We start from the raw sequence: 17643 nt of genomic DNA, 5'->3' as shown, positions 1-17643 counted from the left end.
AACACCTCTTACTGTAACCTGCTCAATCCAAGTTCAGCCTTTCATTTCTAGATCCAGACAGCTCTGAGTAATTCTGTGTTTGCAGAGCTTCTCTGCTGAGGCCAAACAAGGAAAGGACAGTTACAACAATAAAACATGACCCAGGGAAGGTGTCTAATTACAGTGGTTGTGGTTAAAAGTGATTTGCTCCTTCACTTGTCTGTAACACAAAACTCTAAATGTCTCTGTCTTGGTTTAATTAAATCCCAAATAATGTTGTGATTAGCCGACTTACAAATAACAATCTCTTATCAGTGGAACGCATACATTCCCTAAATAACCCCAGAGTGCGCGGCTTCCTCGTGAGTGAAGACAGACGTTTGCTGCAAGTGTCAAAAAGAATAGAGGCAGAAGGACATTGTTTTAACAAAGAAGCATGTGCTGCATTTGACGAGAGGATGGAAACTTGGAGAAGGACATGGAAAAATGAGATCGCATCATCATCCCCTCCCAAGCTCAGCTCCTATTCTGCCCTTACTCCCCCCCCCCCCCACTCCCTCTGTCCTGCTCCTTGGGGAAATCTGAGGAGGGAGAGGGGAGAGCTGGGTGAGGGGTGCCCGACAAGGAGAGGACAGACGCCTCCAAAATGGCTGGTGAGCCATGTAGAGCTGGAATGAGAGGAGCTAAGTGAAAACTCAGCCAAGTGTGAGACCTGATGGCATCACAAGCCTCTTCTCCCTCACACATGTCTCACTGAGTCATTAATATCAGCCGTTTATGGAGCACACTGTTTTTCTCTGACAGGCAATTGCTGAAACTCATTTTTGTCTTTTTCTTTCTTCTTATTTTTGGTAGTTGTGGTCACTCATTCATTCAGTCGACATTGAGATGAAGGATGATCTGAAGACCAGCCCTTTACAACATCTGGGGGAGATTGTTGATCACAATTTTCATAATATGTAAAACTGTAAAATCTACAAATGATAAGAACTATCTACGCTTTGGCATCACCAGTTGTACGATGTCTTTAGTAGAAGCGTCATGAGTCTACCAGCTCTACCGAGTTCACCCGACTTTACCAGGCATGGAAGGTCGTGACCAAGTGAGGATATATCCGGTTCTTCTTCTGACGTATGGAGCTGCAGTTTCTGGTCAGAATGTTTTTCGTCACCACTTTCTTTAGTAACTGCTCTGAAACTATTTAATCAAATCAGCACAAGTTCCAGTTTTAAATTTTCCTTTCCTACTTAACAAGCTGCTAAAGTAACAAAAGAGAGTATTTCTACCTTGTGGTGACAGAATCTACATTTTCTGAATATGGATCCTGTTCACATTGAGTACTGTGTGAACAGGATCGATACACGCAACATAATACTTTGTTGGCACCAGATTACTAGAAATCCTTTAGGACCTTGGGGCCTCTGAACTCTCCCCTCCCTCGGTCTTAATTTAGACCAGTGAAATGAAGCCAGTGCGTAAGACACATGATATTGAGAATGTCTATAACATTAAAAGATATTTCTTACTTCAGTATATCTGTGAAGATTCTCTATATGGTATATTCAGGAGTTATTCATGTTTACATATGAAATTGGACTTACATTGATACAAGTAGCTACCAGTGCATGGTTTTATTATGAGGCAGTCTTTGACCAGCCAATGATGCACAAGTATAAAAACTTTGGACTTTACAAAAACGAACATAGTGAAGCCTTTATTTAGTTTATTTTATCTAACATGAAATATCTAGTAAATGCAACAAATATATATTATGAAATATATTCTATCTATATGATGTTATTCAGGTTAAGGTATTGAGGAAATTTTGTTTACATGGCAGTTTCTTATTCTGACTATTGTCTTGATCGGGCTGATATCAGAACATTGGTATCCAAGTAAACGTGTCTAATGTTTTGGGGGATTTCAATCAGCCTGGACATCACTTACCTCGGCAGCTTGCAATGTCTTTTTCTATGTGACACCACACACACATTCACCTGGATAGAACTTGAAAATGAGCCATGACACACACACACACACACACACACGCTGGCCCTCGTTTGGACCGTGAGATCATCACAGGTTCAGACTTTGAACAGTTGCTGACGAACTTGGTCGGAGTTACGATGAACAAATACATTCTGAAAAGATTACATTGAGATTCCATCCTCTACTAAACCAGTGAGCATGGGTCTTAATTTGTGCTTGACCCCCGTGGCCTCGAGCACAGAGGCTGATGGGTAGACGACCTCTCCCATCCCTCTAATGACTGGAAGGGAAGCTGCCTCTGTAAAGGCAGCTGTTTGTGTGTGTACGCTGACGTGTTTGTGTGTGTCAACGCTTGTGTGTAACCAGAGCACCGGGTCCCTCGGAGGGCAGCGGGGGGGTTGGCCTGGGTCAGAGGTCACCAGGACAGGTGCAGCTCTTCTGAAGGAGCTTTTAGTGTAATTAGCTGGGTGTGATCCCATTTGTCCGTGTTAGTATGTGTGTGGGGAGGGGATCAGAGTTACACAGTGTCATTTAGTCTTTACAGTGATGGACTGAAAAATGAAAATACACTGAGAGCAGCAGCTATAAGTTTAAATGTTAAACCTAATTATAAAAATATGACCGTGTGAAATGTAACAAGTAGTGTAGTGAAAAAACAGATGCGATCTTGCGCCATTGACGTCACTTGGAGCCCAAGTATGGAGCTGATGTTGTGACAATATTAGTTGTGTGACTGTATCTCAATCCCTGTGTGTGTAATCAGATTTGTAAATGTGTGAAACAACCAAGGAAATCGCGCTTTGCAAGATGTGTATTTAAAATCTGTGTGTACATAATGACGTTTAATAATGATAACTTTATTTGTGTAGCATTTATTTGTACATGTGTAGACAAATTAGCAAATGTTTGCATGGATCTGTGAACGTGCAGATAAATATTTAAAGATAAATGTTCTTTTGCACATTCACAAATCTGTTTATGCAAAACACGGACTGAGATGCAGTTACACAACTCTCCACACACATACACACACAACTAATATTGCTACAATATTGGCCCCATACCAGCAATTGTTGCATTGAGCAGCGGTGACACACATACTCAACCAATAGACAGTCATGTCGTCAGAAGTCGGCAAATTCTGCTCATTGTTTTGTTTTCAGCTGTTAAGCAGGAGCCAAGTTGCAGTACAGTGGCAGGTTGTGGATGTAGGTGAATTTTACAGGCTGGTGACAGGAAAGCAGGAACACCAGAAAACGACAGGGAGCTAAACTGAAGCGTGAGGAAAACGAGGGACGTGAATGGACGAACCCACGAAACAGCCGGAGCAGCACAGAGACCAAATACACAAGGGAGGCCGAGATAATTAGGTACAGATGAAACAGAGCCGGGTGGGGCAGAGAATCACAGGAGCAACTACTGGAATACTAATCCAAAGATCCAAATCCAACAACGTTATTGTTCTGGTTCAACAAACCAAATGTGAAAATGGAGAAGAAATTGTGACAAAACGTGTAATTGCAGCTTGTTTCCAATGCTCCTAAATGGATGAAACATATAAGGCTGCAGGATTAATTTAATGTGTGTGAGTGTTGGTGTTTAGAGATTTTATGTGTGAATTTTAATGCAAATGAGTCTTGAGATCACATCGTTTCTGAGGTAGCGAAATAGTTGTGATGCAATGAAATGACGAAGAAAAACAGATCTTGGGTGAAGTAAAAAATAAAAATTGATTTCTAATTTACAAGAAAGAATTATCCTCATCCTCCAGCCAAGAGCAGGCATCCAATCCAAACACAGGGAAGTGGACACAGGCCCAGAATAGAGAGCATGACTCAGCATGAAGGCCGGACCTTCTCACTCCTGACTACATCCCCCCCTCTGGCCGAGCTGTGTGCGACTGTCTCCTCTCCCTCCGACCATCAGCTGTGCAGCTGCGTGACACAGAGTGAAGACACTTGTAGGGCAATCAGCTCGGAGAGTAAATACACTTCAGTGTTTAGAAACTATGATAATAAAAATCTGTTGGGTTCAATAAATCAGGAAAACTATGAGATATATATTTTGGTCCATGTCCCATCTACTAACATGGAGGGAATGAGTATATGACCTATACCTGCAGCTTAGGCTTCACTTCACATGTCCTCCATCTTTATATGCAGTCTGATTTGCAGATTGAATCAGTACAATGTTAACACAGATACCGTGAAAAAGGAAAATAACCTTGAATCGCCTTTGACAAAAACTTTTGTTTCTTTTTCCTTAGTTTCTCCTTTAGTCATAGTTAATTTAATTTCAAGGTTTTGAGAAGACGAGTTTGTGATCCGACTTTAAAAGCTGGTTCCCAGATGGAGTTCACTGGGGGGAAGATTGGAGAAGGCTACCTCCAAGCTCCTGCTGCCGAGTCCTGTGGGAACTTTCATATCAGAATTATTTCCGTGTCCTCGCTGAAAGAGAAAGCAGCAGCGCAACTTTGAATAAATACCCTGTAGACTCTACGCTTTGGGCTGTCAAAATATTGGAACAGTTTGTCACAGAAAGTATCTTCACATCCCGCTGGTTAGCAGTCGCTGCTTCACGTCGCCTCATATCAACTGAAACTCGTGTTATTAACGGCATCATTTCAAGCCCAAACATCCTTGATCAACAGGGGAGGAGAAAGACAGGATAACCTCACTTTGTCATTCAGCGTCGCAGGTTTTCACCCGGATTATTTCCACAGCTTTACAACTGGTACGTTTAGTCTCTGTGTCCCTTCGTTTTTTACCAATGGGATAAACCTCACACCAAGTAAACACCCTGAGCCGGGGGGAAAGCCACGGAATAAAGATCCAGAGATTTCTGACGCTCCATCATTCCGATTGAAACCCCCCCCCGAAAGGTCGTCCTCGTGCCGGCTCCAAAGGGCCAACATGCCCGTGTGCGAGCAGCCGCGAGAATCCAGGGCTCAATATCCAATCCCAGAGTTTCCACTCCAGCACCTTCTCGTCTTGTTAACATCCTCAGGTGTTTTATACCCAGAACCCAGTCTGCAGATCCACATTTGATCTCCAAATACCATTAAAACCATCACGGAGGAAGCAGCCGGCAGCTTACACTCGTTTTATTTGTGAAGTCCGTTTTTTTTCCAGCAGTCTGACACAATTTGAAACCTTAAATCCTCCTCTAATAACAGTAATTTGGGTTCTAATCTGTTCTTGGAGAGAGACGAGGGTGACACCATGATGTGGAGGACACAGAGGAGATGTACAAAAAGAGATATGGATGTTTGAGAAGCAGCGCGGATGTAATTGAGCCACTGGGGGATAAAGCTAATAAGAGCGTTGATTATGAAGCAGGGCATCTAACAAGCAGCGAGACTCACTGATCCTTGTAGAAGAAAAACAGTCACTTTCAACCCATTCATCACTTCTTCGTCAACTCTTTCCTCGATTTGTTCTATATTCCCTCTTTCTTCCACCTTTTGATGTCAGCGTTCTGTGTGTAAGACATTTTCATTGTGTTGTTGATTATGTTTAAGGAGATTCACATAAATCCACAAATGTGGGTTCATAAGAGACTGTTGGGCCTTGCTGGAGGTAAATTGATGTTTCACAAGTTTAATTTACGATCTCCACATAATAAATAGTCTTATTTCCTACCCACTGCTTCCTTATTTATCGAAATGCACCAATTTGAATGTCACTGTTATAATCCCCTTCCTTTGTCCTCCTCTCTCCCTCCTATCACAATATCACCACGCAGCAGAGGAGACAAGTGATGATATCTTCTCCTCTACCGAGGTCAATAACACCATAATTGCCGGCTTTGTAAATGTCTCGCGGCCTCATTATCCTCTATGGCGAGATGTTATTGATGTTTTCTGCCGCTCTCCCTTCTTTGCACGTCCCCCTTTACCAGGATCTGAGGAGCCGTGTTTAAAGTGAAGCCCTCGACAACAGTAGCTCCATCGCGCGATCACGAGATCATTAGCAAATGGCGGGGTGGTGCTGGAGGGCTGTGATGCCCAGACAGAGCAGGTGTGTGTTACAGGAAGCTGCTTCCACTGGGATTAATTTAACAAGTGACACAAACACACATATTGACTTCTAAGCTACAGAACATGCAGTTACAAAATATGCCACCGCACTTTACAAATAACAACTTTAAAGTGACCTTAATAATTTTGAGGTTAGTCGGCTACATTTACTACTTTATCATAAATAACTATAAATATAAAGAAAACATAAATACAACCAAATACATAGAACCTTCATAAACAAAATAGATATTATTTTACGTATGTATGTTCATGTTCTCTGCTTCTTTTTTTAGGAATATTGGCAAACAGAAATGCCGGTGAGACTGTGAAAGGCAAATTTTTATTGTGCGAGAAATGTGCAAGTTGTCAGTTCAAGTTGCAGATGAGCAACCCACATCTTCTTAGTGTGCAAATGTGTCCTTTATTCCTTCATCCTCTTTCTGAACAGAAACTGTAGGAAGCACAAACCTCAGGTTATAAACGGCTCGGATGCAGAAATACCAAACATCCTCAGGTTGCTGCTTCACAAATGTCAGATTGAAATGATTTTCTGCTTTTCTTGGGTTTATATCATTTTTGTTTTACACTTCAGGCTTTGGTTTGACATCTTATAGGTAAAAGAGTAATCGAGGGATTTTAGCCCATTAAATAAGGCAACCAAACAAAGATATGCAATAAAAATAAGAATTAAACAGTGAGTGCAAGAAAAAAATTCTGTTCTATGTGATTTAAATTTGCATACCCACCCACCAGCATCTGTTTTCCTGTCACTTCACCACTTCTTTGTACATTTTAAAACATAAAACCTCAAACTTTTAAAAGACAAAGTAACCTCAGAGAACCACACGTCACATGAGGCCATGTGGACATCTGAGCGCCGCACCACAGTGTGTCCACCGGCAACATGAGACTGCCACAGAGAGCCGGGGGTCGGTCTCTCTTCCTACCCTTGCCCACGTTTGACCTCACACCCTGGACCACGACTGACTCGCCGTCCCCCTGGCACCTTGTCCGTCTCGTCCGCACCGTCCACGTCAAACGGTGAATACGTCCTGACAGAACTAACAGCTCCCATTGTATCACCTCTCCCCAAAGGTGTCTGGCCACATTAGGGTCAGGGGAAACAGAATTGTTGTGACACCTGCAAGTGTTTGTACTCGCTGCAGAGCAATCACACCTGCTGGTGCGAATCCAGTATAATAGTAGACCAGAGAACGTCAACACCAATTCAATTAATATTATACTTCATGTGTGCACGTGTAATTTTGTGACGGACATAATCGCATTGGGCCACACATAGAATTAAAGCAGATCTATACGGGCAGATTAAGGCTTATTTGAATGTGCGTCTTCTTTTCAATCCCTTACACCCTCAAATTAGCAATGGAAAATATTACATTTTTATTCTATTTAGCAAATTCGCTGCGTCTTCCTCCTCTTGCTCATCCTCGGCCCTCTAGCTGTTTTTCCTCCCTGCTACATGTCATTTTGAACTCTGCTCAAATGACTAAACCTCCACATCCCTGTCACCTTCACACTTTCTGAGCAAACGTACCCATCCATACGTCAGCCCAGCCCCTCTGCCTCACCGCACACACACATGCACACAACCACACGCACACAATATCGGACAATGTGTATAAATAGAGAAATTGGAGAGCCCCTCCTCCCCTGGCCAATTAACGTGAATCCAGACGCCTGCACTAAGACGATTGGTGTTGTTGGAGTACAGCTTCTGTCCAATGTGGTCTGAGCACTGACATTAACAGCGATTACACAGCAACACAACTCCATTAAGGGGCTGGAGAGGAGCCATCACAGGCCATGATGGGTCCACTTTTCTCTGCATCTCAAAATATTACACACCAGATGAGCTCATGTTACCACTTCCCACATTGCGGGATTTTCGACAGGAAGATTCTAAATCGGAATTAACCAACGCCGAGAAAGATCAATACCGCTGTTATTTCCTCACACTAAATATGAAGCTAGAACTTAGGCAGGTAGGTAGCTATCTCAACTGAAGGCGTCACTATATGTCACAATGGCTCATTCAAGCTGCCTTTATGTACGAAAAGAGATACCTCCATTCCAAACAACATAACCATCGCTGCCCACGTATTTTCAGGTGTCCTTTACGTTGACATGGCTATGAAGCAATACATCCGCTAGGGGGCAGCGCAGGGTCAAGAGTTTCCGGCAACAAACGTTGGGATGGTGAAGGAAGTTTGACGCCTGTAGTTTCTTACAAACTCGCAAAGTCTCTCCTCAAAAGGTTATTTGTTAAAATGTCTTCCTTGTGCCCTATGGTTGTTGAACTTGAACTTATAGCTACACTGCCCCCCACGTTCCAGTGGTACTGCTACATTTTGTACGTTTAGTTCTAATCTATAAGCTTTTAGAAGACGTGCACAAATACGGACGGAATGAACGCAGTCAGAGCGCTACGTCTGTTTTCGCAGACGTATTTAATGTTGAGCATAAATGAGCCTTAAGCCGACAATATCCCCCATAAAACCATAAAGACCCATGTTAGCAGTTTCCCATGGTTCCAGTCTTAATGTTAAGCTAAGCTAACCGTGTGCTTGCTGTATCTGGCACATGTACCTGCCTATTTCTTGGTGCCTTAAAGCCGACTAGATAGTGTTGGTGAATGGTGCCGGTGTTTTCTAAACCCTCAGATAAATACGTGGTCATGAACTTGCAAGACAAAGAGATGACAGCCACAAAAACGTGGTGTGACAACAGGCTGGATGAGCCACAGGGTTTGACTCTCAACCGTCAGTCTCACACAACCTCTTTCCTCCAACACTCTCCTCTCCTAAACCTGTGCAACCTCCTCGTCTTTATCTTGTGATCTTTTTTGCCTCCTTGTGTTTTTACGATGTTGTTTACCTATTAATACCTATCGATTAGTTTAAGGCCATTTCCCTGTATTGTCCTTTCAGGCACATGCACTTGTGATAAACACTTATGAATAAATAAACCTTGATATAAGAAAGGAGTGGCACATGCCCGATTTACAATGCAGCCTCAAAACTACACCCCCCGTGTTTTATATTAGGGTATACAGATGTGCGTCCTGTACCAAACAGGGCTCTCATCCAAACAGCTGGTAGCTATTTCCCAAGGTTGCCCAGGAAACGCTGGAATGGAAAATTCTTGGGAATTTTCATGTGGCAAAGGATTGTGGGGAGGTAGTATAAGACAGTGAGGGAAACTGGGATCAGAAAGTTAAACCAGACACTAAAGCAACACCCAGAGGCCACACATGAGCAAGAGGGCCCTCAAAATATCAGTGGAGAAGCCAGGGTGGAGATTTATGGAAACCCCCTGTAACTCTGCGCCCCTTCAGCTTGTATCTTTACTTACATCTGAGTCAGGACACTGAACGCCCCTTCCCCAAAGGCTTGCCTAAATATAGCCAGAGCAGATATGGGAGGCAAAGGGGATTGAGTAGGAGAGAAAGAGGGGAAAAGGAGAGAAAGGTGTGGGAAAGGAGCTGTGAGAGAGTGAAAAGAGATTTTGTCAAGAGGAGAAAGCCAACATTATCCATGAGCAAAGATCCTGCACTCTTGGATGTGTGTGCGTTACAGATATAGCCTGTCAGCTACTTGACTGTAGGCAAGAGCATGCCTCCTGAAATATACCTGCAAGCATCACTTCCCCCGAGGCTAAGGGCCGCAAATCTCAGCCATGGAAGGAAACCCTAGACGACCCTGAGCAGGTCATTTCCATCTGCTCGTTATGTTTGACTCATCCTCTCCAAGACCCCCTGTAGCATCAGTACCATACCGGAATAAAGGTTATAAGGGGAATATAACTTATCAACCATTTTCGTTAATCTTACAGTCTAAGGCTCCGTGATTCAATCAAGAAACAAAGCCTGGAGCATTTCTCACTAACAAAACCTGAATTTGTTGAAATTATAATAAAGGACTAACGTGCTGGAAGCTGTGTTTGTAGCCAGTGTGATTTTCCAGGGATATTTATGCACATTTCTCGGTTCACATCTCCCGACGCCACAATGACGTCAAGCGAGTAAGGCTGTAGGAGACTTAACAAGTTTTCTGTGCTGCGGGCCAACTTTTAAGTCATGACTTTACTGTATGCATGATCACAGCACGGCAGATTAAAGTCGAGATTAGCTTCTTTATCTCTATATTTCAGAGAGATTTTATCGCCGCAGCGCTTTACGTTTTATGACTTAATTGTTTAGTAGCGTTGAGCTCAGGTGTCTGGGATCCAGGGGAAGCCTGGTGATGACATCAGATGCATATGGGTGGTTTCAGGTGGGAACTGAGCCATATTCATTACAGACGACTGTCGGTGTCAGTGACCTGACACTGACCGAGACAAATACATCATGCAAAACACATTATAGCAGAAAATTGAATTACTAGCGACAGAATTAAACCTTGAGTCAAGAAAATTCACAAATATGGACTGAAAAGATACAATTCTGACCTTTATAGCTGATTTTCTCGCTTGTTTTAAGAATGAAATGAAATGAAATTTGTTCCTGAGATTTAGATGAGAAGATTGATACCACTCTTGAATCTGTTTGGTTTGTACTGTATGAATTTGCAGACAGATGCAAGCAGCTAGCAGCAGAGTCTGCCTACCAGCACCTCTACAATCTTGTTTGTTTAATCTGCACAAAAACCAAAGTGTAAGAACCTCAATTTGTGGTTTTACAGAGGGGTCATGTGACAAACTTGTCACCACTGTGAGGTTATCAGCCAAACAGTATAGCGGTTCGTTTTCCCACCTCAGCTGTGAAACGAAATGAGAACACTTCTCAAAATTCTGATTCCTGTAAATAAAAACTGATGACATCTTGTTTTTCCTCAACGGCTGCTTTCAGTCATGTAAAGTCTGGACACTCTCGTGAAAGTGTCTGAAGGGTATGTGGGAAAGCAAATGTCCGAGTCAGTAGCTCTGGACATTTTCTGGAACTTTTCTTGCCAGTCCTCTAGTAAAATGTCTAGAAATTGTCAGAGTGAGCCAATATATAACAGGAGAATTCCCAGCAAGCGGAATATACACGTCATGTCCTGCTTCCTAAATGCTCTACCCAGGGGCTACCCCTCAAATGAATGTTCCTGTTGTTTTGAACACACCTGACACGTATAATCTGCTCCGTTCTTCCTATGTCAAAGGCAAACTTAGGAAAATGCCTGGACCCAATTTTACTAACCAATTTGTGGATCTAGGTGAAAAAGTATCAGGCATATTTAGGGGAATGATATTTGATGATAAGGGGACTGTTGAGCCTTGGCGGAGGTACGCGATCTTCTGAGTGCTATTCCAGTTATTTTACCTCCTCACTCAAATCAATGGGGGTGGGCTATAAAAACAGATATAACACTTTGCATGATGCAGTACAATTCAACAGCCCCACAAAATTGCTCCCTCCAAAATGATCACACACTTGAATAAGGAGCTGTTTAACAGATCTGCAACAAAAAGTGAACATCATAACCTTCCTGTACCTAATACAGTGACAAGTGTAAATCTTTACACTCCCCTGGCTCGCACACAGCTGCCCATGTTGCTCTGTGTTTGAATGAAGTGCCTCCTCGCATTACGTCCACTGATCGGCGAGAACGCAAGGAGCGTGGCTCTTTAGCTGGTCGAGCATGAAATCTATTTATCCTTTTAAAGAAAGCAGCAAGTGAGAGAGAGAGAAACGGAGCAGAGGGTGACAGAAACTGTGGGAAAAGGGAGGACGGAGATAAAATATGTCCGAAAGTATGTCTGTCTGTGACTAAGGCGACATGCGCAGAGGAACATATGATGAACACGTCTTGGGTTGGACAGAAATTCAACAAGGGATGTAAAAGGCTTGACTTTCTTGTTGTCCATCTTGTTTTTTTATCTCCTCTGATCTCGCAGTGTGTTCGCTGGCGCCGGGATCTCTGGGGCACAGTCTCTGACATCAGACTTTGCATTTCAGATTCGGTGATGATAATCATCTGCCTTCAGGCAATGGGGGGGGGGGGAGAAGAGAGGAGAGATAGAGAGATGTATCGCAAGCTGGATGGGAAGGATATGGACAGGGGATGAAGAAGACAGAGGAGGAAGATGTATGAAGGAAGAGAGTGAGATTAGAGGAAGGCGAGAAAGAAAGAAAGAAAGAGAGAGGGGACGTGAAGATCTGAAGTAAACAGATGCTGCGCATGCATGTAAGTTTAGAGATGGAGTCCAGAGACGGAAGGAAGGAAGGAAATAGAAGTCCTTCAAGTCATGACACAGGGAAGGAAGGACATAAGTAAGTAAGTAAGGAGAAAGAAAGGAATCAAGGAAGGATGGTCAGACATGAGTAAGTAAGAAAGAAAGAAAGAAAGAAGGAAGGAAGGAGACTGAAGGAAGGAAGGGGATGACAGACAGGCAGAAAGAAAGAAAGAACACTTGCTCTAAAGGTTTATGTGTTTAGTCACTGAGCTACTGAAGACCTTGCTTATCCACGTTTCCTGGAGGAAAACACGCCAGGTCCTTCTCTCCATCCTTTCCTCTCTCACTTTCTCACTTTCCCTCTGACTGGCACCTTTGGGTGTCACTCAGAATCACCATCATGTAGGAGCACACACACTAAGAGCGGCTGTGGTTGAAGACGACACTGTTTGGATGCTTTTGCACGTGAACCTTGAATTACAAAAAGAGACCTTTCCTAGTTCTCCCTTATTCAAATGGAAGAACTCCCTCTTGGCCGACGTTACTGGGAGATTTACGGCTGTTTTTCCTGCCAGGCGGTCGATTCCTCTGTCGGTGAAGGTGGGCCTGCAGCTCGCCCCGGCCTGTGTGAATATCATGTACACAACCCGCAGATCAATCCACTTAGTGCCCATGAAATATAGGGAGTGGGCCGGCCGCTCTGCTAGTCTGACATCATTGTGCTCGGCCATTAGGCTGAGTGCCATCATGGCTCACCACGTCTCCGGGGGACTGGACTTGGGCTGTAGTCAAAAACCAAATGCTGTCGTCCTGCAGAAGCATCATCTAAAGACCTGTTGATGAGGTGTGAGGTGCAGATTGGAAGCTGTACACTCACCCACATGTTTAATTTGGGAACTGTAATCCTGTATATTTCCTAATGCTGCGCTGCAAATTTAAATAGACTGAAGCAGCGATACCTCAACTGAGCTATTGATATCTCCACCAGCCTCCTGCAGCATCAGGAGAGACTTTCCACCTCAAATCGTTAACTCTCTGTGAGGAATAACAAGAGGAAAAACCTGAACTGCTGGCCTGCATTTTGGAAATAGTAAATATGGAAGTGGAGTATTATATAAAAACAATAGTTTTCCATAAAAGGAGACTTGGAGTTAGAGACGGAATGAAGAAACACAGCCACGCTTCAAGTCACAGGGAGGGAGGGAAGGGAAGGGAAGGGAGGAAGGAGGGACAGACATAAGGAAGGGAGGAAGGAAGGAATGAATGACAGACATAAGGAAGGAAGTAAAGAATAAACGAACGAAGAAAGATAGGAAGGACAGAAATAAGTAAGTAAAGAAGGAAGGAAGGAATAAAGGAAGGAGGTCGGAAGGAGGTCGGAAGGTCAGACATTAGGAAGGAAGGTGGGGAAGGCAAAGGGAAATAAGCAACGACAGACATACTGTAAGTAAGGAAGGAAGGAGGTCAGACATAAGGAAGGAAGGGAGGTAATAATATTAAAAACTTTATTATAGCATACAAGAAATGCAGGAACAGATATAAGGAAAGATCGAACGAACGAAGAAAGACAGATATAAGAAATGAAGGCAGAAGGGAGGGACAGAAAAACAGACATAAGTAAATAAGGAAGGGAGGAAGGAAGGAAGGAAGGAAGAGCAGACATGAGTATAGAAGGAAGGAGGAAAGGAAGGAGGGGACGAAGAGAGAAAGGAAGGGAGGAAGGCCACAACAACACTAACCCACAAGATCTGCAGCAAGTCCGAAAATCAGACTGATGAACACAAATCCTCTCAAATATGTGCAACTCCAAACAAACTGTGTGTGTGGGTGTGCGTGTGTGTTGGGAAAAGTTGGGGCACAACAGCCAGACCTCAGTCCACCTCCCAGGGAAGATTCATGTGACAGCAGAGCCACATGTCAGCAGACAGACAGACAGCAGCAGCAGCAGCAGCTTTAAATACCCACATGAAGTTGTGTCCAAAAAATAAAACGCAAACATCATCACTTCATATAAGGAACAATAAAAACCACAATGTGCTTCTGTTCCACCAAATGCAAGTTAGAACAGAACGTGAATCCGAGGAAGAAACGATTGGTATAAAAAAACATAGACTATTAGAAAGTGAGATTTGGACTCTGATAACAGAAGATGGTGGGATTTCTGCAACACACCCTAGAAACTCAGGACTTTCCAGAGCCAACAGGCTGAGATACTCACATGTGCGCTGTGGGGAATTGTCCTGTGGACACCGACGACACGGTGGCCAAGAGTAAAAGTAGACAGACCGGGTAATCCATAGCTTTTGTCCTTATGTCCCCGCTTCCAAGACACAATCCACACAGAGAGGAGAAGACGAACAACAACAACAACAAAATTAAAGCTCCACTGTTCCACCGCGCCGTGCGTACTTCTCAGCCAAACGCCTCACACCGCCATCGGTGCGCGTTTGGAAACAAATCTCATCTGGTGCGTCCGCCCGTGTTCTCCCTCCCCCCACCACCCCCACCGGTGGAGTTGAGGAGTGGGCTTTTTTTGGCTTCAGCAGCGTGTGAGTGCGCGTGTGTGTGTGTGTGTGTTGAGTGAGTGTCTCAAAGTGCGATGGGCGCGTTTGGAGCGGATTTTTGGCGTGAGTCAAAAAACACAAAAAGGGGGTGGGCGCATTTCAGATCCTGTGTTTTGCCGGCGGAGCGGTGCCACACTGCAAAAAATGTCGCCACTTTTCAAATGAAACACCCGAGCTTCTTGCAGTGCACACGTGGTACAAAGCGCGTTAAAGTGCGTGAGGTGTCTCCGTTTACGTGCGTGTTTTTATCACTTGTCAATTCCAAGACAGATTTAGACAAATTGATCTGTGAAAAAAGTGGAAAAAAACAACAAATTGAATACACATGTCCAGTTTTACTCTTGAACTTATAAGTATATCCACGTTTGATTACACAATTTGGACACTTTTGGATCACTGTTGTTTTACAGTGTTTGTGTTCCTGACGCACAAACGCGTTTCCGGGTGCGCTCTCCAAACACCGCGCAGCTGCTTTTACGCACGGATATCTCACCTCTGGAGTCTTATCGAGCACGTGACACTTGGCACAGACACCTCCCTGTCTGTGAGGAGGTGTCAGTCTGATAAATGGACGGGTCTCTCTTTATTAACCTGATGATCACCACATCACAGACACAGTGATAACACCAGTAAGTAGTTTTAATGCTGTGGATAAGAATTGTGTGTATTCCTCTGCATATTCAGATCATAGTTTCTTAGTATGAATGACATTTACATATATGTAGGGAAGCCCAGCTCTGCCACTGTAAGTCATGATGAGAAACGTTTTTCAAAAGCTCAGGTTACTTACTTAATATCTCAAATAATTACTCACTATCTCCGACTAATGACTTAGTATCTTAAAATAATGACTTGATATCACAAAATAATGACTTAGTTTCTCAAATAATGACTTAGTATTTCCAAAAAAATGACTTAGTCCCGCTATATACTTGCTGTTTGACCACACGTAGGAAAATGGCTGCGTGGTGAACATTATTGTTCACGTACTTGCTTACTATGCTATGCTACTATGTTACTGAGAGATTCCTGTAGAGGGCACAACACAGAATCTATAATCGTTGATTCTGACTGATCTTTCTCCCAGTTTCGGATTTGTGTGCGTTAAACAAGATTGAACTTACTTTTTGGACTCAAGGAAAAAAACATTTGGCTAATGTTAACATCAAGACAGGAAAAGCGACCTTCCTGCATTCGTAGGTGGTATTTCAGACCCCTAAATCAGAGACGTCGTGAAAGAGGAGAGTTGACTTCTCTCGTTCTGCCATTTCTGTCACTGATGACATTCCCACTGACCCTGTCAAGGACTCGCTACTGCCCCCGACCATTATGTGGGTATTGCATCTCTCATATGGTAATCGTGCACAACCTACGCACCGAACCGATGCAGCATACGCAAAGCAGCCATCTTTCATAAGCATAATTAACAGCAAGTATATCGCGTCTCAAAATAATGTTTACTATCTCAGAATTTCGATTTAGCATTCATCTTTTTTTCCTGACACTGGCAGAAATGGGCTTCCATACAGAAAAAAAAACTCTTCACCTTGAGCTCCATTCTTCAAATCAAACCTTCCTCACCCTCCTCTTCATCCTCCATCACAAGAGTACACCACAGACCAGGTGGGACTTGTGAGTGCACATCAGGACAGGTTTGAAGCTGTGAGCGTTTCCTGGTCCCTCCCGAGTGTCTGCCGCCGTCCATGTCAGCTTCAGTGAATCACCAGGAGATCTGTTTTATTATGTATATCATTATAAGCCCTCATTTAATTTGCTACAGTGCAGAGCATGTGCTTATGCATAAATGTGATAATAAATTCTCTTGCTCCGAGGGGCCGTGGCAGACTTAATATGATGTGACATTTGCTCTGCCTGGACAATCAGCAAGGTAAATACCAGAAGAATATACTGTACTTTCTAATGAGTTTCTCCCAAAAGACCCTTGTCAGATACAAAGCTAATCTCTGACTCATTTCCTCAGAGCGCCTGAACTTATTATGGAGCCCCAAAGTTATTATTTCTGGCTTTAATTTTCATCTGCTTGCTGGTGTACGTGTGTTTATACATAAGGTGTGTGTGGGCCTGGTGTTTGCCGTAGAGCGTCACAAAGCTGCTCACCTGCAACCATCTGAATCACACAAATAGATTCCCTGTGCAAATAGACGTCCATGTCTGTTCTCCTTACTCCGGTTTCACTATATCTCATACAAAAGCTAAGGGGGATGTTTGCAGAGCGACGGTGAAGAGGCAGAGCAGGTTAGAGGGTCAGCCAGACAGAAAATGGAGAGATGATATTGAAGTTCGTGAACGTACGAGAGGAAGACATTGGTTAAAAATCTGCCTGTTTGAAAAATCAGGAATTCTGAAGATGTTTTCTGCAGCAAAAAAAAAAAGGCAAATAATCCATTTCCAATCCCTCATGCTGCTCCTGTTTTCGAACCAGGCGAGCGAATGCAACACTCTCTTAAATAGGATTATATGGGATTTTTCACAGGGATTAGTTTTGTTTTACAAAAGCCACAAGAACGGCAAATGCAGTTTGACTAAATACGTCCAATTTGCATAAATTATGAGCTCACTGACACCATAGCTTTTATCCTCAACGCCGCTGTAATCAATATTTTTCATGGCAACAATAGAACAGGCAACAGGCTGTGTTTAATGAGGGATTAACATTAACTATCAATCAACTCTGCAGTCACGCTCTTGGTGTCTTTCAGCTCACAGAGGTTTTACAGCTAAACTTTAAACCTCTGTGTGTAACCTGTTAATCACCAAACAGTCGTTGGACAGCATCTCAACATTGAGCGCAGAGAAGTTTAGAGCAACTAAAGAGCCACATTTGAGTAAATTGAAATTAACAGAGAATATGAGGCTTCAATTTAGGCTTTTTATTCTGTATCTAAGTTTATT

At 43.3% G+C, this 17643-nt stretch overlaps 1 protein-coding gene across 1 annotated transcript in view; it reads right to left on the bottom strand.

The window, feature by feature from the left end:
• cacna2d1a (calcium channel, voltage-dependent, alpha 2/delta subunit 1a) overlaps positions 1-14753 on the bottom strand; it is an 86351-nt gene extending 71598 nt beyond the window's left edge. The window contains exon 1 of the mRNA XM_035148136.2: positions 14385-14753. Within this exon, the coding sequence (XP_035004027.1) occupies positions 14385-14464 (80 nt within the window). The 5' untranslated portion in view covers positions 14465-14753. The remainder of the gene's footprint in view (positions 1-14384) is intronic.
• Between the last annotated feature and the right edge of the window lie 2890 nt (positions 14754-17643).

This window comes from Hippoglossus stenolepis, chromosome 22, assembly GCF_022539355.2.
Source record: "Hippoglossus stenolepis isolate QCI-W04-F060 chromosome 22, HSTE1.2, whole genome shotgun sequence".
NCBI lineage: Eukaryota > Metazoa > Chordata > Actinopteri > Pleuronectiformes > Pleuronectidae > Hippoglossus > Hippoglossus stenolepis.
The sequence above is the reverse complement of the archived record's forward strand: the minus strand, read 5'-3'. Positions and strand labels throughout refer to the sequence as shown.